The sequence below is a fragment of the Bufo bufo genome, chromosome 9, assembly GCF_905171765.1.
Source record: "Bufo bufo chromosome 9, aBufBuf1.1, whole genome shotgun sequence".
NCBI classification, from domain to species: Eukaryota; Metazoa; Chordata; class Amphibia; order Anura; family Bufonidae; genus Bufo; species Bufo bufo.
Genome location: NC_053397.1, coordinates 52,506,301 through 52,531,831, shown reverse-complemented (window position 1 = coordinate 52,531,831; position 25,531 = coordinate 52,506,301). Strand labels below are relative to the sequence as shown.

At 43.2% G+C, this 25,531-nt stretch overlaps 1 protein-coding gene across 2 annotated transcripts in view; it reads left to right on the top strand.

The window, feature by feature from the left end:
• The window catches only part of LOC120978724 (calcyphosin-like protein), a 71,399-nt gene extending 49,676 nt beyond the window's left edge, over positions 1-21,723 (top strand). For both annotated transcript variants that reach the window (XM_040407030.1, XM_040407029.1), the window contains exons 3-6: positions 5,694-5,877; positions 11,822-11,999; positions 21,021-21,230; positions 21,357-21,723. In XM_040407030.1, coding sequence (XP_040262964.1) covers positions 5,694-5,877; positions 11,822-11,999; positions 21,021-21,230; positions 21,357-21,458 — 674 coding nt within the window. In that variant the 3' untranslated portion in view covers positions 21,459-21,723. The remainder of the gene's footprint in view (positions 1-5,693; positions 5,878-11,821; positions 12,000-21,020; positions 21,231-21,356) is intronic.
• Positions 21,724-25,531: the final 3,808 nt, after the last annotated feature.

Below are 25,531 nucleotides of genomic sequence, written 5' to 3'. Positions count from 1 at the left end.
CACACCCCCTGACGATAATCTAGCAGAACAACTGGAGAGATCTCTGAACCCATGGGAGGTACAGGGCTGGTTCTAGCTTTGTTAGAAAGGTATTGTCATCCCTGCTTTACGTGGTTCTATACTCCGCATGTCGAACAGAACCGATTAAAGAGGACCGTGCAGAGCTCTCTGAGAAGTGCTGCTGCATGATCGTGCTTTCTCCCAAAGGTTTAGGTCCCTTTATAATAAAAACATTCAAAGCAAAACACTCATGGGAAGGTTTATTTCTTACACTCAGAAGGCAAGCCTGCTGCTTTCTGCTGCGTGCGCTTTTAGTGTACGGCCCATTGTAGCGGAATTACAGGTGAAAAATCTGCAGCATTTACAGTAATCGCAATTAAAAAATCTCATTCACATGCTGCAATGAGGGTCCGCAGTGAAATCCGCACATAACTTGACATACTGTGCAGATTTTAAATTACCGCATGTCCATTTATCACAAAGGAGCAGGCTCCAGCTCACCTGACTCCAGGAAATTAAAGGGGTTGTTGGGGTTCAGAGCTGAACCCGGACATACCTCCAAATACCTGCTAAATCGCGCAGGGCAAAGGCATTTTCAGGAGATCCGGTGACGTATCGGGGCTCTCAATGGGGCTACCAGGAAGGCCGGTGACGTCACCGGCACTGATGGGCGGGATTTAGTGCTGCCCTAGCCAGTAAAACGGCTAGGGCAGCGCTAAAGCCCACCCATCAGAGTCGGTGACGTCACCGAACACACTGCTGGGCGGAAGTTTCCGCCCATCCGTGTGTTATTGAAAACAAAAGAGCCCATGCCCTGCGCGATTTAGCGCAGGGCAAGGGAGCGCATCGGAGCATGAGATGCTCCGATGCTAGCCTTAGGGGGGCTGCCTGGGTGACAATAAGGGTATGTCCGGGTTCAGCTCTGAACCCCGACAACCCCTTTAACCGTGCACAGACAGGTCTGATCCAAGACGACTTGAACTGAGAACGAAGAAATCCAGCACTGATGATAAAATCCACAGATCTTTTATTGTAAATTCACAACGACACTGAATACAGTGGGGACAAGCTCCTGTTGACACGTTTTGGACATGAAATGTCCTTAGTCATAACTGGAATTTACAATAAAGGATCTGTGGATTTTATAATCAGTGCTGGATTTCTTCGTTGTCATGTTTGCGGATACCTTTGCCATGCTGGTTCGGCATAATTTGTGTCAAATGGGACAGCAATCCGCGTTGCATGCATGGGAATTTCTGTATGCCAGTGGAAGCATGCTATCTACTTCAGATGGAAATGCCAAGGATTAGCCCTGTTAAATTAGGCCCCTTTCACACGGGTGAGTTTTCCGCGCGGGTTGAAAGCATTGCACCCGCACTGAATCCAGACCCATTCATTTCTATGGGGCTGTTCACATGAGCGGTGATTTTCACGCATCACTTGTGCGTTGCGTGAAAATCGCAGCAAGCTCTATTTTGTGCGTTTGCGGTGCGATTTTCACGCACGGTTGCTAGGAGACGATCGGGATGGGGACCCGATCATTATTATTTCCCCTTATAACATGGTTATAAGGGAAGATAATAGCATTCTGAATACAGAATGCATAGTAAAATAGGGCTGGAGGGGTTAAAAATAATAATAATAATAATAATTTAACTCACCTTAATCCACTTGATCGCGCAGCCGGCATCTCTTCTGTCTTCATCTGTGAGGAATAGGACCTTTGATGACGTCACTACGCTCATCACATGGTCCATCACCATGGTGATAGATGATGTGATGGACCATGTGATGAGCGCAGTGACGTCATCACAGGTCCTTTACCTCACAGATGAAGACAGAAGAGATGCCGGCTGCGCGAACAAGTGGATTAATGTGAGTTAAATTATATATTTTTTATTTTTTAACCCCTCCAGCCCTATTGTACTATGCATTCTGTATTCAGAATGCTATTATTTTCCCTTACAACCATGTTATAAGGGGAAATAATACAATCTACACAACCTTGAACCCAAACCTGAACTTCTGTGAAGAAGTTCGGGTCTGGGTACCACATTCAGTTTTTTATCACTCGCGTGCAAAACGCATTGCACCCGCGCGATAAAAACTGAACAACGGAACGCAATCGCCGTCAAAACTGACTGCAATTGCGTTCCTACTCGCGCTGGTTTGCCGCAACACATCCGGACCTTATCCGGACACGCTCGTGTGAAAGAGGCCTTACAATGGGACTGATCCCTGTGCAAATGTGCTGCACACCTGCAGTATGTTCATGGCAGAAATCTGAGGGTTACCCTTGGATTTCTGCCATGGAAATACACGTCACATTTAATTGCTGATATGTGAACATGCCCGTTTCACACGAGCGTTTCCAGTGCGAGAATCACCCTCTGTGTTGTGAGCGTGATCCTCCGTTCTGGACATTGCTTGTCTTGCAGGAGCGCACGGCATTATGCTGATTTATAATGCTATGTGTCTCTGCATGACCTTCCTTCTACAGGATCATACTGACATAAAGCTGTCACTATGATTCCGTTACAGAAAGGTCAGGCATGATAATGATAATTCTGTGCGCTTCTGTAGTCCAGACCGCACAATCCCTCTCTCACACGGAGCATGATTCTCGCAAGGGTCACGCTCATGTGAAGGAGCCCTAAAGGGGTTTTTCATCCGATCATTTTTTTTTAGGTCTCTGAGTGGCATAAAATAACAATAGCAGTATGGCATAACAAAAATAATATGTGAGATACTCACCTCCATCAATACCTGCCGTTCCCTGGGTCTAAGCTGAGCCTTTAAAATAATCGACCAGAAACTTTTAATGGGTGTTATCTGGTTTTTTTTCAATTACCCTCTGATCCAACACAGATATTCTGGCATTGTCAGTGGTCTTTGTTTACAGGTGGCTGGCACAGAAACCGTTTCCTATTGTTTTCAACACGTCCCTTCTTGGTGTGGCTGTGGACATCAGTGCGGTCTCCCATTTAAAACAATTGAAGGGGGTTTCCGCAAAGCAGCCCAGGGATTTTTAGCATGGACCACCGAATATAACCTGATACAAAGACAGAAACAGACCATGGTTGTAGTAATGATATCACTGTATTTATGAAAAATAAAACTTAGCTTTTAATAAAAACTGATAAAAAGTGCAAAATATGACCACCAATATAAAGAAAGTCCAAATGAAATATAGAAAAAACAGGACAAACATATGCACACAATATACATAGAAAAACCTAGAGGCGGCATATCAAAAAAACAGTAGGGAAAAGGAAACTGACCCTGATACACCCTACTTACCCCTAAGGGCTCATGAGCACGACCGTTGCCTCTTTTGTGGTCTGCAAGTTGAGGATCTGCACAGCACGGTTACCGGCTATGTGCATTCTGCATTTTGCAGAACCGAACGTCTGGCCCATAATGCGGACAAGAATAGGACATGTTCTATATTTTTGCGGATGCCAGGGAATGGACATACAGATGTGGATGGGTCCGTATCCGACCCACAAAAAATGAGTATCGGATGCGGACAAAAAGTACGTCTGGGGACCAATACCCTGCACAGAAACCTACCCCTAGTGCTGGGTAACCTTATGCATTTCCGCCACAAGGATTTTTCAGGGGACCAATACCCAATTAACCAGTCCTGTGATATGTAAAGCCATAGACAAGAGAAAGCGATGGCCAAATTTTAATTAAAGGGGTTATCCCATGAGTAATGTAAAAAAATATATATCAGACATCACATAGTACATGGTAGTCTATTTCTAACAAACTTAGAACCAGCCCTGTACCTCCCATGGATCCAGAGATCTCCCCATTAATTTCTGCAATTCCTGTGCTAGATTTATTTCCCGCTGCCAACTCAGGGGTGTGCCGTTTCTCAAGGGGGCGTGTTCTTTGTGCTGCAGCTGGTGACAGTTGAAGGATGGAACTGAGCATGTGTGTCAACCCCAATGGGCAAACAGCAGGTGGCGCTATACAAATAGAAGTCAGTAGCTATACCAAATATTTCATAATTACATGCAATTACAAAAGTATTCAGATCCAGGCGCTGGTTTGAAACATATTGAATATTTTTCGTGGGACGACCCCTTTAATGCACCAGCATAATTGATAGTATTGTGGTATGATACAACTGGCCCATAATACAGGGAGTGCAGAATTATTAGGCAAGTTGTATTTTTGAGGATTAATTTTATTATTGAACAACAACCATGTTCTCAATGAACCCAAAAAACTCATTAATATCAAAGCTGAATATTTTTGGAAGTAGTTTTTAGTTTTAGCTATTTTAGGGGGATATCTGTGTGTGCAGGTGACTATTACTGTGCATAATTATTAGGCAACTTAACAAAAAACAAATATATACCCATTTCAATTATTTATTTCCACCTTGCTGGCGTCTGAGTCGGACTGGATCTCTCTGCCCTTTACCAATCCCGCCACGGGCCCATCCATCTGGCCCATCAAGACTCACTCTCATTTCATCAGTCCATAAAACCTTAGAAAAATCAGTCTTGAGATATTTCTTGGCCCAGTCTTGACGTTTCAGCTTGTGTGTCTTGTTCAGTGGTGGTCGTCTTTCAGCCTTTCTTACCTTGGCCATGTCTCTGAGTATTGCACACCTTGTGCTTTTGGGCACTCCAGTGATGTTGCAGCTCTGAAATATGGCCAAACTGGTGGCAAGTGGCATCTTGGCAGCTGCACGCTTGACTTTTCTCAGTTCATGGGCAGTTATTTTGCGCCTTGGTTTTTCCACACGCTTCTTGCGACCCTGTTGACTATTTTGAATGAAACGCTTGATTGTTCGATGATCACGCTTCAGAAGCTTTGCAATTTTAAGAGTGCTGCATCCCTCTGCAAGATATCTCACTATTTTTGACTTTTCTGAGCCTGTCAAGTCCTTCTTTTGACCCATTTTGCCAAAGGAAAGGAAGTTGCCTAATAATTATGCACACCTAATATAGGGTGTTGATGTCATTAGACCACACCCCTTCTCATTACAGAGATGCACATCACCTAATATGCTTAATTGGTAGTAGGCTTTCGAGCCTATACAGCTTGGAGTAAGACAACATGCATAAAGAGGATGATGTGGTCAAAATACTCATTTGCCTAATAATTCTGCACGCAGTGTAGAGTCACTCACTCTGTCCATGGGCCAGGATACATGATGTATACTATCAATTATGTTGGTGTATTAATTCAATTTTGAGTATTGTCTTCCCTTGTCTACTGCTTTACATTATCACAGGACTGGTTTATTGGGTATTGGTCCTCTAATCCTATATTGGTTCCCTGAAGAACTCTTGTAGAGGAAACAGACATGGACAGCGTAGGGTCAACCAAGGAGCACTAAGGGTGGGTTCCTGTGCAGAGTTCATACACCATCAGGGTGCTCACTGCTGTCGGAGGTAGGTAGGGTGTATCAGGGTCAGTTTACCTTTCCCCTACTCTTTTTCGATTCGCTGCCTCTTTTTATCTGTATTTATTAACAGTTAAGTAATATGTTCTATGAATACAGTGATACCGTTTTTGGCAAGGAATCTGTGCCAGATTCAGCTGTCAAAATATTCTGAACGGCCCCTAACTGAAAGGTATATATGTAATCATGTACCAATAAAATGACAGAACGGACTGCTATACAGACTTCCACATTGATTATTTCTAAATTTGCTTACATTTTAAAGGTTTACCAGTCCTATCCAACACTGCGTTGTATTTTCCTAAAAACAATATGGCTGCTATAACTCAACTTGAACGAGATATGATGTCTAAAGCTCAGCGCCAGATTCCCCAGTGCCAGGATCCAATAGAGAAGTTGAGGCTGCAGTGTCTGGCAAGAGGAGCGTCCGGAATTAAAGGTCTTGGAAGGTACAGTCTCAAAAAATTAAACTTTCATTGTACACGCTGCCTGAGCTTTATTTGACAATAAAAGCCTGTTGATTTATATCCAGCGACGTAGAGGTATCAGCTACTCCAGCACTGGTGTTTGAAAGGGTCCCAATTCCAATATAGCAAGACACCAGTATTATGGGCTGCGCCTCTCTTAGGCAACTTTCACACTTGCGGCAGAGAGATCCGGCAAGCAGTTCCGTCGCCGGAACTGCCTGCCGGATCAGGCAAAATGTATGCTAACTGATGGCATTAGTAAGACTGATCAGGATCCTGATCAGTCTTAAAAATGCCTGATCAGTCGAAAAAATGCATTGAAATGCCGGATCCGTCTTTCCGGTGTCATCCGGCAAAACGGATCCGGCATTTATTTTTTCACCTTTTTTTCAGTCTGCGCATGCGCATACCGGAAAGACGGATCCGGTATTCCGGTATTCTGAATGCCGGATCCGGCACTAATACATTCCTATGGGAAAAAATGCCTGATCCGGCATTCAGGCAAGTCTTCAGTTTTTTTAGCCGGAGATAAAACCGTAGCATGCTACGGTTTTCTCTTTTGCCTGATCAGTCAAAACGACTGAACTGAAGACATCCTAATGCAAACTGAACGGATTACTTTCCATTCAGAATGCATGGGGACATACCTGATCAGTTCTTTTCCGGTATAGAGCCCCTGTGACGGAACTCTATGCCGGAAAAGAACAACGCAAGTGTGAAAGTAGCCTTAATAACAAGTATATTTCTCGCAACTAAGTCATTCCCAAAGACTATGAGTTACTGCACGTATGCATTCAGCTAATAAATTGTTCTTCTTTCTTTATCTGTCATATTGATGTAGTGTAAAACTAACAGGATGAACTGTATGATATACACTGCGTGCAGAATTATTAGGCAAATGAGTATTTTGACCACATCATCCTCTTTATGCATGTTGTCTTACTCCAAGCTGTATAGACTCGAAAGCCTACTACCAATTAAGCATATTAGGTGATGAGCATCTCTGTAATGAGAAGGGGTGTGGTCTAATGACATCAACACCCTATATTAGGTGTGCATAATTATTAGGCAACTTCCTTTCCTTTGGCAAAATGGGTCAAAAGAAGGACTTGACAGGCTCAGAAAAGTCAAAAATAGTGAGATATCTTGCAGAGGGATGCAGCACTCTTAAAATTGCAAAGCTTCTGAAGCGTGATCATCGAACAATCAAGCGTTTCATTCAAAATAGTCAACAGGGTCGCAAGAAGCGTGTGGAAAAACCAAGGCGCAAAATTACTGCCCATGAACTGAGAAAAGTCAAGCGTGCAGCTGCCAAGATGCCACTTGCCACCAGTTTGGCCATATTTCAGAGCTGCAACATCACTGGAGTGCCCAAAAGCACAAGGTGTGCAATACTCAGAGACATGGCCAAGGTAAGAAAGGCTGAAAGACGACCACCACTGAACAAGACACACAAGCTGAAACGTCAAGACTGGGCCAAGAAATATCTCAAGACTGATTTTTCTAAGGTTTTATGGACTGATGAAATGAGAGTGAGTCTTGATGGGCCAGATGGATGGGCCCGTGGCTGGATTGGTAAAGGGCAGAGAGCTCCAGTCCGACTCAGACGCCAGCAAGGTGGAGGTGGAGTACTGGTTTGGGCTGGTATCATCAAAGATGAGCTTGTGGGGCCTTTTCGGGTTGAGGATGGAGTCAAGCTCAACTCCCAGTCCTACTGCCAGTTTCTGGAAGACACCTTCTTCAAGCAGTGGTACAGGAAGAAGTCTGCATCCTTCAAGAAAAACATGATTTTCATGCAGGACAATGCTCCATCACACGCGTCCAAGTACTCCACAGCGTGGCTGGCAAGAAAGGGTATAAAAGAAGAAAATCTAATGACATGGCCTCCTTGTTCACCTGATCTGAACCCCATTGAAAACCTGTGGTCCATCATCAAATGTGAGATTTACAAGGAGGGAAAACAGTACACCTCTCTGAACAGTGTCTAGGAGGCTGTGGTTGCTGCTGCACGCAATGTTGATGGTGAACAGATCAAAACACTGACAGAATCCATGGATGGCAGGCTTTTGAGTGTCCTTGCAAAGAAAGGTGGCTATATTGGTCACTGATTTGTTTTTGTTTTGTTTTTGAATGTCAGAAATGTATATTTGTGAATGTTGAGATGTTATATTGGTTTCACTGGTAAAAATAAATAATTGAAATGGGTATATATTTGTTTTTTGTTAAGTTGCCTAATAATTATGCACAGTAATAGTCACCTGCACACACAGATATCCCCCTAAAATAGCTAAAACTAAAAACAAACTAAAAACTACTTCCAAAAATATTCAGCTTTGATATTAATGAGTTTTTTGGGTTCATTGAGAACATGGTTGTTGTTCAATAATAAAATTAATCCTCAAAAATACAACTTGCCTAATAATTCTGCACTCCCTGTATAATAAAGACGATATATATATATATATAATATGTATTTTTAAAAATATTTATTTCGATTTGAAGTCAAATAGTAACATGGTTTATAAGGTTGAAAAAAGACATTTGTCCATCCAGTTCGGCCTGTTATCCTGTAAGTTGATCCAGAGGAAGGCAAAAAATAAAACCTGTGAGGCAGAAGCAAATTTTCCTCACTTTAGGGGAAAAAAATTTCATCCCGACTCCAATCAGACAATCAGAATAACTCCCTGGATCAACGACCCCTCTCTAGTAGCCATAGCCTGTAATATTATTACCCTCCAGAAACACATCCAGGCCCCTCCTGAACTCTTTTAGTGAATTCACCATCACCACTTCAAATGTACTTAGGGCCCAACAATTAAAAAATTGTATCAAGTAATAAATGTATAGCCAGAAGTGTTAGAGCAGAGCTTCTCAAATACTCCCATACAACGTCCATATTATTCTAAGTGGTGCCAAATAAATAGCTCCCCAGACTTGCCCAAAAAATACCACAGCTAAGCACCAATAATTGTGATCCTGGAGTCCCCGACAGACAGACGCATTATATATGTAAGATTTCTCAAAATCTATTTTCGTTTTCACTATTATGTTATCGATATTGAATATTTGCAACTGGTTTAGTACATTTTTGTATCATAGGAACCAGCTTTATGTACAGTTTTTTTTATTTTTTATTTAAAAGTCTCATGCACACGACCGTTGTTTTGGTCCGCATCCGAGCCGCCGTTTTGGCGGCTCGGATGCGGACCCATTCATTTCAATGGGGCCACAAAAGATGCGGACAGCACTCCGTGTGCTGTCCGCATCCGTTGCTCCGTTCCGTGGCCCCGCAAAAAGAAATATAACATGTCCTATTCTTGTCCGCGCTTTGCGGACAAGAATAGACATTTATATTGAAGGCTGCCCGTGCCGTTCCGCAAATTGTGGAACGCGCACAGACGCCATCCGTGTTTTGCAGATCCACGATTTGCGGACCGCAAAACACACCACGGTCGTGTGCATGAGGCCAAAGGCTGTAGAGACCTATATATTTTTTACCTGTGTTGTATGTACTTTATGAAGTAAAACATATCTGCAGTTGGTTTTAATTGAACATGTTGTAGTGTTTATCTTCTGCAGCTTGCATATATCACAATACATTGTAAGCTGCTCGATACTGTTCAGCATCTTTCTCTCCTCTCCTGAATGCTCCTCTAAGCTAAAGCCGATCAGATCCAATTAAATCAGTTTTGAGCTTAGATTATTGTTAAAGGGAAAACCGGGAGTTCAATGCCGATGACCTATCCTCAGGACAGGTCAACAATATCCGATCAGTGGGTGTCCGACTCCTGGAACCCCTTGGATCACTTGTTAGAAGAGCCTGCGGCGCTCTAATGAGCACTACCTAGGCCAGTGACATCATGTTCATTGGTCACATACCGAATGCCCAGAGGGAATAAGCTATAAAGACCACTGGACCGCTGAAGTGACAAGTGGAATTTGGCCAGCACTGCAGACCGGCTTATCAGGAGGAGAGACTGAGTATCATCCGTGTAGTGGGGAGATTTATCTGTCAAAACTGATCCTGTTTTAAAAGGACACTGTCACCTGGATTTCACTTACTGAGCTATTAACTTCACCACATCAGTCTCCATGATTTACATTAAAATAGACTAGTATTACAGCCCTTTGTCTTTTCATTCGTCTAGAAAATAGCTTTTAATCATATGTTAATTACCTCGATAAGGGGCTGTCCCTCCCGCCATTGGAGCCCAGCCACGCCCATTATCTCGGAGCCCAGCCGCGCCCATTATCTCAGAGCTCAGCACCGCCCCACTGCTAATTTATTCACTGCTCATCGTCAATGTAATGTGTTTGTTGCGCCCGAAATCTAGCGCATATGGATACACATGTCAGCGCCCACGCGGTGTCCTGCATCGGCCTCACAGGGCGAAGTGCGCATGCGACAGCTTCGCTCGACCCAGAAATTCGCAAGATTTCGGGCGCAACAAACACATTACGTTGGCCATGAGCAGTGAATAAATTAGCAGTGGGGCGGTGCTGGGCTCCGAGATAATAGGCGCGGCTGGGCTCCAACGGCCGGAGGGACAGCCCCTTGGGCTCCTTATCGAGGTAATTAACATATGATTAAAAGCTATTTTCTAGACAAATGAAAAGACAAAGGGCTGTAATACTAGTATATTTTAATGTAAATCGTGGAGACTGATGTGGTGATGTTAATAGCTCAGTAAGTGAAATCCAGGTGACAGTGTCCCTTTAAATAGACTTTATTTTACCAGCGATATCCGCACGCTCCAAGTCGTCATACCCTATTGCTTTTCTATGTCTCCCTGATCACTGGACTTGTTCTGAGCTGTATGTGATCCGTGTATTTTCTTTTGATTTTATCATTGGTCACATGGCCTATTTGCAGCTCATTCCCATTCAAGTGAATTGACCTGGGCTGTAATACCAAGCATAGCAACTAGACAATGGACAACACTGTGCTTGGTATGCTGTGAGGAGGCTTCAGCACTCACCGGAGTGCCACAGCCGCTTTCAAAAAGCTGATTGGCAGGGGCCAGGTGTGGGACCTCCGCCAATCCGATATTGATAACCTATCCAGAGAATAGGCCATCAATATTGAACTCCCTTTAAGTGAGGAAAGAGGGGGGCTGCAGACTGAATTGTTAGGCCCCTTGCAGACGAGCGTGAGCTGATTAGGTCCGGATGCGTTCAGTGAAAAATGCGTGATTTTGCATGCAAGTTCATTCAGTTTTGTATGCGATCATGTTCAGTTGTTCCGTTTTCATAGCGTGGGTGCAATGCGCATTGATGCATGATAATAAACTGAAGGCTTACAAACAACATCTCTTAGCAACCATCCGTGAAAAAACACATCGCATACGTACTTGCTTGCGGATGCGATTTTCACGCAGCCCCATTCACTTCTATGGGGCCAGCGTTGCGTGAAAAACACAGAATATAGAACATGCTGCGACTTTCGCGCAACGCACAAGTGATGCGTGAAAACCAACGCTCATGTGCACAGCCCCATTGAAATGAATAGGTTCGGATTCAGTGTGGGCGCAATGCGTTCGCATCACGCATTGCACCCGTGTGGAATACTCGCTCGTGTGCAAGGGGCTTTTAGGGAGTTGTCTGACAGATTTAGCACGGAACGGCATCAAGCAGCTTGCACCGTATTGTAACATATGCAAGCTGCAGAATAGCAACACTATGAAATTTTTGATTAGAACAAATTCCAAATATGTGTTAACTTATAAATTATATATACTGCAATAAAAAGCCTCTATAGCCTTTAAAGTCATATGTAAAAAAATGATGATCTGAGGATCTGTGTTCCTTGAAACACAATTTTCTGTTTTGGATAAAGTTTCTTTTCATATATACCTATTACATTGTCATCAAGCTTAACATTAAGTGTAATCAAGAAACTATATTTTTCCTATTAAACAACATACAGAGCTTTTCGCATCATGGACGATAATTACAGCAACTGTTTAGATTTAGAAGAATTCACAAAAGGACTGCAAAACTATGGTCTCTCCCTACAGCCGGAAGAAGTACAGGACATTTTTGAGCAATTTGACAAAAATCAGGATGGGACCATCAACTTTGATGAATTCTTGAACTCTGTCAGGGTGAGAACAAACAGCTGGCAATAAATAGGCTTATATATTGATGTTTTATACCTGTTTATACCTTTTTCTTTACAGGGAACTTTATGGAACAGCTATTTTCTAATGTGTTAAATTATTTGGTTCATTTCGGTTCATGAAGGCACTGGTTATCATTTTTCTGCTTATTTGTATGACATATAATTACACTCCAGAGCAACTGGACAGAAATCATACTTAGGACTCAACGCACACACAGAAAACGCCATTCATTTTCAGCATTTTTAATAGGTTGTTTGAAGTCCTTTGTAGAAGCCTATGCAAATAACACCAGGACAAAACGTCATACTTGGAGATTGCTAGATTTAAAAAAAATAAATAAAAAAATACCAAAACCCAAAATACTTTGCGTTTGAAAGTTCCTCTATTATCCTGTAACGCCCTGAGCTACTAAACTCAACCTCCCTGTATTTGGGGGTAAATCTCCAACTATGGGAGTTAACTGGCCAGGAATTAATAGGAAGGTTCCTGAGTCAAACAAAGGACTAGAACCGGACCCTGTACCGCCTAGGCTAATGAGACCTACATCTGTTCCCTATCTTGGGACAATTTACTATTAATTTCTGGCGATACAAAAACATCAATTGTGTTTAGCATAGACAAACAACTCCTGAGTTGATTTACATGTCATGCACTGGTTGCATTCGTGTAATAACACTTTACTGCAACAACTCATCTGTGGTTCTGGTATGGGCTTAACCCCTTCAGTACCAGGACATTAATTTTTGAATATGCATACACCACGTCCTTCTAAGGGTTGTAAACGTGATCTGGCTGTAGCATTCTAATGCCAGCAACAATATACATGACAGTTTATCATTAATATGTCATCTCATCAATCATATCTCACTGGGGCCTCCATTTATGTCGGGGGGTAATAATTCAATTAAGAATTATTAATTATGGTCATAAAAATTATTAACCATAAAAAAATTACATTTATAAAATTTGTCATAAATTCTTAAAATCATGACCTGGTGAATTGTAGACAACCTAATTGATACAATTCACATCTGAGTCCGACTATTTCCTCAGATAAATAAGTTCTTTTTGACGTGAGATGACGTTAATGATAAAATGTAGTTTGGCATTATAAAATAATACACAGGTATTATAAAAATATGCAGATTTATTGGTTACAAGATTATAAACATATATAAGTAAATAAACACAATGATACATGCAAATGAATATATATAGCGTTAATATAAAGCATTACAAGCTTAGCAATACATGTGAGTGGAAATAACTTGACACATTATAACTAAGCTATTATTAGGTTAGGATATCAAAGTAGGAACATAAGTTATATACATTACTTCTGTTCAGAGAAAACCTCATGATATCAAGATGGGCATGTCTAATCTTAGACATCATTATAGAATGCTAAATACATTCTGCCCCCCCCCCCCCCCCCCTAACCAACTACACATCACATGGCTTCAAGATGGGAAAATCCATCAAGGATATAACTTAGAAGAGATAACTGTATCCTTCCGCCCCATCCTGGACTATTTTCACATATAAAACTTTGGTAAGACTATTAAGACAAATAACAGGGATCTAGGATCTTGCTAGACCATATCTTAAATGGGAAGGATTTGAAATAAGTCTTTCCTGTGGGAATCCATCACTTAGCTTGGCGAAGAATGTTCTATCAATATATATATATATATATAAGCAATTATTTAATGCTTTGCTAGATTATGAGTCTAGATTCTTCTGCAGGTAGAATGAAGCCTCACAATACCCTAAGACTACATCTCAATATGGAGATGATCAATTAATTTAATCATTTATTTATTCGCCAATCTAAATGGTATAATTTCACCCACACTATCAAATTAGTCTTATTAAAATGCAATATCATTTTCTGTGTCTCTTACCAAGTCCTAGTAGGAATCTCACTTCTGCTCCTAGGAAAGCTGGGTGGTCCATCATAGCGCATCTCATTATGGCTTTCATCTAGATAGACCCCTCTAGAGAGCTCCACTTGTCTTCTCCTCTCTCTCTTCTCCTCCTCCTTTTTTTCTTCCTTTCTCCCCTCTCTACCTCCTGTGTATGGCTTATGATCACAAACTTATCAGTTAGACACACCTTCCTAGTTTGGAACTTTCCAATCATTGTCGGGTGGGCATGACCATTGATAAAAGATGTGACATCATAACCTTACCCAGAATGCACTTTTGCTACTGTTGTAATGTCACCTACTGATACCTAGGTGGCACTACTGTATAAGCTATTTGCATCATAGTATAAAGGGTTAACTTATGTAAGTCTGAATATACATTTTGACCTTAGAAGCTTTAATTCAAAGCTATAGGGATTAATTCTGACACTTGTAGCAATTAGAGACAGACCTCTAGGCGTCTCACTTAATGTTTCTCACACTGTTGATTTATGGATTTGAGTGGCCTTGTTTTCTCACAGAGATATCAGTACCTCTTGTCATACCAAAGATGCGATTGTTACAAAACACACATCTTCACAGACACTCTTTTTGAGACAGATATTCTGCTAATGAGAAATATATACAATATACTGGATACATGTTGTCTTCGTAACATATAACAATATAATATAAACAAATATATATACAGTACAGACCAAAAGTTTGGACACACCTTCTCATTCAAAGAGTTTTCTTTATTTTCATGACTATGAAAATTGTAGATTCACACTGAAGGCATCAAAACTATGCATTAACACATGTGGAATTATATACATAACAAACAAGTGTGAAACAACTGAAAATATGTCATATTCTAGGTTCTTCAAAGTAGCCACCTTTTGCTTTGATTACTGCTTTGCACATTCTTGGCATTCTCTTGATGAGCTTCAAGAGGTAGTCCCCTGAAATGGTTTTCACTTCACAGGTGTGCCCTGTCAGGTTTAATAAGTGGGATTTCTTGCCTTATAAATGGGGTTGGGACCATCAGTTGCGTTGAGGAGAAGTCAGGTGGAGGTGCAGCGTACTCAAGTTAGGTTTAGAAATGTTCCTGGGTGTTGTAGTGCAATAGACACTAACCTGAGACGGCTGACTCTCTGCAAGGGCAGGTGATGATGAGAAATGTTCGTGACGCCAGTGCCAATTAAACGGTGGCACGCCGTTTGCTGATAGCAGGAATAACTGAGGAACCACGTGATGTTAAAACAGAATTCAAACTTTAGTAGTCATCATTTAGGGACATTGACGGAAGCGCAGTTCCTTAGAAGACAGTTGATTCTCAATACAGTTGATGCAGGCAATATATATATGTATAGCAAGGTGACTTTAGAGTGTTAAACACAGGACTTGCAGTACAGGCAGCTTGCACTCTATTCCTGACTGATCCTGGAACATAGAAACTCTTCTCCAAGGTCCAATGCCCTAGCTCTGGCGTATATCCTTGGTTTTATCTCTATAAAGTACCTCCTCTGTAGTCTTGGGTACCTCTTGCTTTTCTTGACTTGCCTCTGTCTCTCTCAGTGTCCTCAGGCTGATTAGCTGTGGTGTTCCTGCTTCTGCATATATAAATTCAGGAGGGGAACCTTTTCCTTGGATCTGGAACCCGGTTACAGGGACTGCATTACCCTCTCCTGGTCCACAGGCTTCAGGCCTGGACTTGACTCTGACATAGTCTAATCTCTGGATAGACTAGACTACAGACTTCAGACTCCAACTACAACTCTAGACTCCAACTAACTTTCCTTTCCCTGACTGGGCCTTATATAGACTAGCTCCCTCTAGTGACTAAGAGCTGGAATGACACCCCTAGCAGGCCTGTACATGCACATTTTACAGCAACAGGGAAATACATAGCATTACATTACATTACATTTTATAAAGATGACTTATACCAACTTCCCCATAAATAAGGGGGGACGACAGCACACCAAGTGACCCTTCTGTAGTGACGGGCATTACAGTCCCCGTACACTACATACCCCACTGCTTTAAGCTGAGTACGACCTCGTACTCCATCAGGGCCCGCCCAACTGGAATCTTTACCTGAAACAGAAAAAGACACATGCAGGCATACATATATGTCATTCATCTGCATTTACATTCATATCAGGTCCAATTGGCAAAGGTGAAGGGTGGTGACAAGGGGCGTCGTTCTCTTCTCTCAGGATAGTGAATGGAACTGGGGCGCTGACCTGGCACAGCGTGACATTAATACCAGGATAGTCCATGACAATGAATAAGTCCATATTAGAACAGCAAGAAACGGTAAAACAGTATAAAAGTTCTTGGAGGCTCAAAGAACAAATATGAGTCCGTACCCAGGTTATTTTCCTATAAATCACAGAGGCTCTCATGCGGTGGAGTCTATCTCTGGGCACATTTCCTTTTAAAAGAGCAAAAATCTCAGAGGCTCAGGTTCTTTTGAGTCTATCTCCGGGCACGGTTCCTTAGTATCAAGTTGCACAATAAAATTGTATAATATAAAACAAGTGCTGTAATACCCCTGATCAACCTGAAAAGGGGGGTAAGGGTAAAAGGTGCAACAAAGGAACAGGCACAACTTGGCGTGGGATAGCAAAAGCAGGCAGGAGGTCCTGGAAACAAACTTGGCTTCGTTGACTTTAATACTTCAGTGGTTAACACCTACCACTGAGCTGTGGATAAACTGGCAGCAGCAACAAACGACCAGGAAACATAGGACTCCTGTCCTGGAAGGGTTAACAACATCATTCTTTGGTGAAATAAATCAAAGGCCTAGCAGGCTGATTCACAGGGGTATGTCATAATTACCCGGCTCTGCTGGCAAGTACGGCCTGTAGTAGTCCTCTACAGGAGGATGTGCCCACATAACGGTGTCAGGGGGCAGCTGCAAGGTAAAGGGGCCCCTAATAGGTATTGGCCCCATGGGCCTAGGGGTAAACCCTCGGGTGGACCGTACCGGTCCCGGCATAATGATTGTGGGTGGTGCTGCATTGGGTACCGCCGCCGCAAGCGGTCCGGTGGGCTCTGTGCAGCAATTCACAGGAATAGTGGGTCTTCTTTGGGGCCTGGACGGAGCAGCGTTAACAGACGGTGGTTTACGGGTGGTGACAGGCACCCTTACCTCGTCTCCTTTAGGCGGCGTCTGGATCCTGGCGGTGGCAATCTTGCGCAGCTCCCGCAACTTTTCCTCCAGCCGGACGATCTGGTCACCAATGCTCTCTGTGTCGGAATCGCTGTCCTCTGCTGGCGCCGCCGGCGCAGGTACAGTCAACGATGGCTCGGACGCGGCCTCTGCAGATTCCGGTGGCGCATCGGGTCTCCTACCCTTCCGGATATTCTCCAAGGTAACCCGAAGTCCTTTTAAGTTCTCCATGTCCTGTACGGTCTTCTCCCGACGAGGCAGCTCGGGGGAAGGATAGGGGCTCACCTATTTTTCCAACACGGTTGGCTGCCAGAAGACATTAGGCCCAATGAAGGAGCCCCGCTCTTGGAAGGCGTGATGGGCCGGCTCTGGAGAGCGTTCAGGTTCCCGCGCGCAGCCAGAGTAGTCTTCTTCTGCCTCCCAGTCTTCAGGTTCTCGCTTGGGACGGGTCACAGCAGTCGCATATGGGCCTCTCAGGCTCTCGGCAGGGGTGAACTCCACTTCCTCTCCCTCGCGTAGGCTGTGCTGATAGGAAGGGAGGTAGTCTCTCTTGACAGATCTTCTGTTAACATATAAGTCTCTGCCAGTTAGATAATCTTGGATGAACCCGTAGCCACGGGTTTTGTCAAAGGACACCACCACTCCCTTTCTCCTTTCCAGGCGGGGTTGGGTGTTGGTGTGTCGTTCATGGATAGTCTTGGTCAGTTCCTCATAATATATTTTAGTCTTTGTATTCCGCTTTTTCGGGATGAAGATGACGCAGCAGCTATTTCAGTAGCCTCAGCGGCCATCTTTAGAAAAATCCGCTTTCTATTCACTGACAGCAAGCAGGATGGTAAAAAGTCCATAAAACCACACTCCGATGTGGCGATTTCTTTCCTCTTGATAGCGCAACACTGCACAGCGCTTTTTGGAGGTTTTAGGCACACTTTGGGTATGTTTTTCGGTCCACAAAGTTCACTTTAATAAAACAGGCAATTTGTCACTTTGGTCACAGGGCAGCTGTATAAGGCACAAAGTTCACGCTTCTTGCACTAGAAAGCGTGCGTATCCTGTTCGTGACGCCAAAAGAGAGGTGCAGCGTACTCAAGTTAGGTTTAGAAATGTTCCTGGGTGTTGTAGTGCAATAGACACTAACCTGAGACGGCTGACTCTCTGCAAGGGCAGGTGATGATGAGAAATGTTCGTGACGCCAGTGCCAATTAAACGGTGGCACGCCGTTTGCTGATAGCAGGAATAACTGAGGAACCACGTGATGTTAAAACAGAATTCAAACTTTAGTAGTCATCATACATGGACATAGAAGGAAGCGCAGTTCCTTTGCAGACAGTTGGTTGCAGTACATTTGATGCAGGCAATATATATAGCAAGGTGACTTCAGAGTGTTAAACACAGGACTTGCAGTACAGGCGGCTTGCACTCTATTCCTGACTGATCCTGGAACATAGAAACTCTTCTCCAAGGCCCGATGCCCTAGCTCTGGCGTATATCCTTGGTTTTATAATTATCAAGTACCTCCTCTGTTGTCTTTAGTACCTCTTGCTTTTCTGGACTTGCCTCTGTCTCTCCCAGCACTGACTCTAGAAACTTCTGAACACCCCTTCCTAGGCTAGGCCCTGCCTATTTATACTGAACTGGGAGCTCCCTCTGCTGACTGGAACAGGGATTGCCTGCAACAGGCCTAACTGGCTTAAAGGGAAATACACATACAACCTAGCAGTGTCGGGTAACCTGCCCGTATGCTGCAGATACACAGCTGATAGTCCTACTGAATAAACTGTTAGAATTTGTATTATGGCAAGAAAAAAGCAGCAAAGTAAAGAAAAACGAGTGGCCATCATTACTTGAGAAATAAAGGTCAGTCAGTCAGCCGAAAAATTGGGAAAACTTTGAAAGTAAGGGCTATTTGACCATGAAGGAGAGTGTTGGGGTGCTGCGCCAGATGACCTGGCCTCCACAGTCACCGGACCTGAACCCAATCAAGATGGTTTGGGGTGAGCTGGACCGCAGAGTGAAGGCAAAATGGCCAACAAGTGCTAAGCATCTCTGGGAACTCCTTCAAGACTGTTGGAAGACCATTTCAGGGGCCTACCTCTTGAAGCTCATCAAGAGAATGCCAAGAGTGTGCAAAGCAGTAATCAAAGCAAAAGGTGGCTACTTTGAAGAACCTACAATATGACATATTTTCAGTTGTTTCACACTTGTTTGTTATGTATATAATTCCACATGTGTTAATTCATAGTTTTGATGCCTTCATAGTCATGAAAATAAAGAAAACTCTTTGAATGAGAAGGTGTGTCCAAACTTTTGGTCTGTACTGTATATGTCCTACTGATTGTCTTATGCTAAGGACTAACTAAGGCTCATTAAATGAATACATACATATTATATATTTAGCTTCAGTAATAAATGCCTAGATGTATAGGTAATTATCACCAGCTGCATAGAGCTCATCTTTATCTCCCGTCATAAATTTAAAAGTAGACAAGGAGGCCTCTTCTCAGACTGGTACATTCATGAAAAGAATAACACAGAAGTAGAAACCTTTGTGTGACCTTAATTTGGCCTACTCAAGACATACAAAATTGGAACTATAGTCGAGCATGGCTCTTAAAGGAAATGAACATCCATCTTGACTAGAATAAATTGGATATCAATGCATTTACCTATGAAAAGGCACAACACAACAATTATACAGTCTCACCGGTAGCCAGAAAAGTCAGATATATCCATTTTAAATAGGATTTGCTGCTGTGAACTTTCTAAAGATCTGACTACTATATATCAATATATAGAGAGTATCCACACCCTGCTCAATGATAACATGAAAGATAAGTAATACACACCTTAAGGACAAAGGGAAATGCGAGTAATCCATTTAGAACATGGTTCTGTTATAGAAAGACTTACACCCAAAGACTTACTTCATGCATGTACACACTCATTTTGCAGATCGGTTATATACTGAGACATTCACAATCACATACATTTACAGACATACAAACATTTTAAGGATAGCTGTCATTTCAGCATAAGCTGTCATCTGTGTGCCTGGAGAATTGCACTATATCTGGCCATTTGTTTCACTGCTTTCCCCCTTCGCAGGCTCCATCTCTATTGGTCAGTTTTCACTGAGCTAGTGGGGGCAGACTAGCTGCTATAATGTCCCCCATACACTGCACACATATAGGCAGGCATCCTCCCCTATCTCTATTAAGCACACTGTCGGAGGCAGCAGAAGCATGGAAGACATTATACAGCATAATTGAGCAGTGTAGCTGTTAATCCAGCACTGGGTAGAAAATGTACTGGCGCTAGAAGCAATATATAGGTTTGTTTATGTGCCTCTGTTTCACTCCAGCAACTCACCTGTCCAAAAACATTGTGCTCCATCAACCATGTATTATCTGTGTGGCAGGGCTCATTATCCTTTATTAGATAGGCCACTGCCATTAGGGAATACTATCGCCATGAAGGGATGTACTTGGTCTACAATTCTTTTACTTAGGGAGAATGTGTCAAGGTAACATCCACACAAATGTCAGGACCCACAGCACAACATTAACCCAAAGAATCACATTGCCTCAGCCAACTTGTTTTCTTTTCCCATACTATATCCTGGCCCCATGTCTTCCCCAGGTAAGGTACACATATGCACCCAGTCATACACATTACGGTAAATGTTCTCAGACCAGGCCGCCTTCTTCCATTATCCCACAGTCCTAATATTCATATGCCCATTGTAGGTGATTTTGTTGAATGACAGGTTTCAGCATGGGCTCTCCATTACCATGACCAACCAATCCATTCTAGCATTCACCGTCTACTGAATGTCATTTGGATATGATACCTAAATAATATCACTTTATAACTAAAAATGTAATAACAATGCACCTAAATTCTCTCTCGACAGCCTCCAATGTCCAATGCTCGCAGAAAGGTCATACTAGAGGCTTTTCATAAAATGGATAAGACAGGTAATGGAGTAATTACTGTTGAAGACCTGAAAGGCGTCTATAATCCAAAATGTCACCAGAAGTATCAGAATGGAGAGTGGAATGAGAGACAAGTGTTCCAACATTTCTTGGAGAACTTTGATTCACCCAATAACAAGGATGGACAGGTATGTCTCATGGCATAAAACACTTGAAGAATCTGCATAGATATGAATCAGGAGAGAGACAGTGGGCCTGGTATAGGGTGCAGATGTTTCTTTGTGTTTTACCTTCTCATTTCCTTTTATCCACAGGTGACAGAAGAAGAATTCCTGAATTACTACAGTGGTGTCAGTGCCTCCATAGACAGTGACGCATACTTTGTGGTGATGATGAAGAACAACTGGAAAATTTAACATTATATTTGTTTCCTACTTTTCTATTAAAATAAGTGACCTGACCTCATACTTACACACCATATAACCTTAACAAAATCGCTCCTAGCAAAAGTGATTAAGGCTAGTTTCACACTAGCCTTAGTTCCGGCTGCAGCATGGCAAACATGCCAAGAGGCGGCCGGAATAAAACTACGACATGTCGTAGTTTTATTCTGGCCACCTCTCGGCCGGACATGTCGTAGTTTTATTCTGGCCGCCTCTCGGCCGGACATGTCGTTGTTTTATTCCGGCTGCCTCTCGGCATGTTTGCCAGGCTGCCGCCGGAACTCTGGCCCGCCCCCCATTATAGTTAATGGTGCCAGAGCGGACCTCCGGCAGCACGTGTACACTAGCGGCAGCACGGATCCGGCAGGCTGTTCATCCGCCGGAACAGCCTGCCGGAGAAGGCTGCCGCTAGTGTGAAACTAGCCTAAATTGTCCCATTATTTAGAGGCAATGTACAGAGGACCCTATTTCCTAATTTATATTAAAGGCAATTTTGTGGATGTTCTTGTCATGTATAACATATTCTACGTGTAACATACAGTATGTGTGATTAGCATTACTTTGTGCTGCATCATGAGTGATTTTCCATGATGGTGTGTGATGTATATCACCAAGATATGTTATCACTTACATCTTATTGACTGCTTACCCCACAAAATTTAGAACCAAGTACGTGCAGTTCCTTCTTAGAAATTACCAGCAAAGCAATGCTTCTGACCACCCAATGTGCAGGCCACTACTTTGTCCTCTGTTTCTTGTGAGTGGCGGGCCAGGTTCTTAAAAGGTAGACCCCCCCACCAAGCATGTTATGGCATTTCCTAGGGAAAGATTAAAAAGATGACTCACTGGTTCGTACTGGTGCCTTGCGGAGCTGGGGTCCTCCTAGGTTAAAGTCTGACCAAGGACAACATCTGCATGGAGTTTCTATGTTCTCCCCGTGTTTGTGTGGGTTTGCTCTGGGTGCTCTGGTTTCCTCCCACACTTCAAAGCCATACTGATGGGGAACTTAGATTGTGAGCTCCATATAGGAAAGTGTGATGATGATGATGTCTGTAAAAATATTCGAAATATGTCAGAGCTGTATAAGTCAGTAAAATAAATATATGGGAATACCCCTTTAATGCTCTTTTTGTGTTCCTGGATAAGGTTTTGACCCTGGACCATAATTTTATTTAGCTAAATGCTACTTCATCTCCTGCATGGAGGAAATTAATTATAAGAATATGGCTCCCCAATTCTAAAGATAATAAACTGCCGAATTAGTAGCTTTTTACTTGGGTGCGACAGGTTGTCACTGTGTAGTCTATGAAGATCAACTTGTTGTTAGCTGTAAATTTTGTTTGTGGCCATCAGGAGAAGTCAGATGACAGGATATGAAAACCTGCTTTATATCAAAATGCTTAAATATAAGATAGAGGTTAAAAATTCCAAATGGGCCTTTTAATGATCAGACCTTCATTGATATATTTCCATATATGTTATATACATATGTAGCATAAAATATCTGTCACGGTAGTTGAGGAAAGGGAAGCAAACCAAATACAACAAAAGCAACAAAACACCAGGCTAGGCCCCAAAGCTAGGGAACAGGGAAAGGTAACCACCTGACAATCCCTGAGCCTTTCCCTGACTGCTGACAACATGAGCAAATCCTTAGGGTGGAAGTGCTCATGCGCTGGAACCTAAGCCTAGCTGAAACTGAAGCAAACCCTTAGCTAGGGAGCTGGAGATAAGACAACCGGTTCCTAGCGCAAGGTGCAGGAACCAGCATCTTCCTGTGGCCTAGCCAGAACACACAACTAAAGGAAAGGAGTAGGACTTAGCTTAAGACGGACGGGGAGCAGGAGATCCACCAAACACCAGCTGAGAACTCCAGAAGCAAATATAAACTGCAAGGGCTATAGTGAGAGGCGGGTATAAATAGCACTACTAAATAGCTAATGAGCAGAACCTGTGGGGAGGTGGGATCCTGCCCAAAACCACAACAAAGAGAAACCTTACAATCTGTCAGATAGACTCAAGTGTAGCAAGTCTGTCAGATCTTCTCAGGCCTCTCACAGGGCAGGGCGTGACAGTACCCACCCTTCTATGGGTGACCTCTGGGCACCCAGGACCAACCTTATCCGGGTGTGCCCTGTGAAAAGACTTCATCAGGCGACTAGCATTGACATCAGTCGCCGGAACCCACATTCTTTCCTCAGGGCCGTATCCCCTCCAATGCACAAGGTACTTAAGGGAGCCATGAAGAACACGCGAGTTGAGTATTCTGGAGATCTGAAACTCCAGATTACCATCTACCAAGACAGGAGGAGGTGGCAAAGGAGATGGTTCAGCAGGTTCAACATACTTCTTCAACAAAGACCTGTGAAACGCATTATGGATCTTCGAGGCCTGCGTAAGTTCCAGATGAAACGCAACCGGATTAACAATGGCCGAGATTTTGCAAGGACCAATAAATCTTGGGCCAACTTCCAAGAAGGCACTTTCAACTTAATGTTCTTAGTGGACAACCACACCAAATCACCCACCCTCAAATTAATATCCTGCACAATATGAGTTAGATACTTTTGCGAGAGAGGAGCGGAATCAATAGCAAATACTGATATCCCTTTGCTTAATGCGCTTGTTATAAAACCATGACTCTGAACAATCTGATAATCAACAAGGTTAACCCCTGCACCACTGTCCACAAATACTTCTAACTCAATATTTTCAGAGTCTAGCGCCACTATGGCAGGCAGGAGAAATCTGGTACTGCAGGTAGAATACAAATATACCTTTTCTGACTCCCCATTCACACTACCGAGGGTAATGGAACTCGTTTTATTGGAAAGAACCCCTTTTTTTTCTCTTTTCCACTTAGAAGCTTCCTAAAAGGACACACATTAATGAAATGTCCTTCTTTACCACAGAAGAAACAGAATCTTTTCTGACCTCTAGAGTTCCCATTACCAGGGCAAGAAGAGACCTGACATAACTGCATAAGTTCATCCTCAGGCACTGGTTCAAGTGTCACTGTGTCCCGAGGGACAGGAGGAACAATTTCCCCACATGATAGTGCATCCTGGTTGGGGGGAACCTTGCACCTCTCCCTCAGGCGTCTATAAATCCGTACGGCTAGGGACATGGCCGCCTCCAAAGAATCGGGGTTTTCATGAAATACAAGGGCGTCTTTTAGTCTCTCAAACAGCCCCTGACAGAAATGACTACGGAGAGCTGGGTCATTCCACTCCGAGTCAGTCGCCCATCTTCTAAATTCAGCACAATATGACTCAGCAGAACGTTCTCCCGGACTCAAGCTACGCAGCTTATATTCAGTCAGAGAGACCCCGTCTGGATAATCATATATCAGGCCCAGGGCTCGGAAAAATTCATCCACCGATCAGAGGGACTGAGAACCGATTGGCAGAGAAAAGGCCCAAGACTGAGCATCACCTTTTAGCAGAGAAATGATAATCCCCACTCTTTGATTTTCGTCTCCAGATGAAATCGGACGTAGACGAAAGTACAATCTACAAGATTCCCTGAACCGAACAAAGTTATCACTTCCCCCAGAAAACCTATCTGGGAGAGTGACCTTAGGTTCAAGGCTGGCCTAGGTCTCACCAGGGGAGCCAGACGCCAGGAATCTCTGACACAGTACAACAGAATTACGGAGGTCAGCTTCCTCCCAAGATAATTCCTGCATGCGATCCACCAATGCATTAACAGTTTCCATTTTGCACAGAGCAAGGGAAAAAAAATTACGGTATGGGCGGTTTATAATGTCACGGTAGGTGAGGAAAGGGAAGCAAACCAAATACAACAAATGCAACAAAACACCAGGCTAGGCCCCAAAGCTAGGGGAAGGTCACCACCTGCCAATCCCTGAGCCTTTCCCTGACTGCTGACAACATGAGCAAATCCTTAGAGTGGAAGTGCTCATGCGCTGGAACCTAAGCCTAGCTGAAGCTGAAGCAAACCCTCATCTAAGGAGCTGGAGATAAGACAACCGGTTCCTAGCGCAAGGGCAGGAACTAGCGTCTTCCTGAGGCCTAGCTACAACA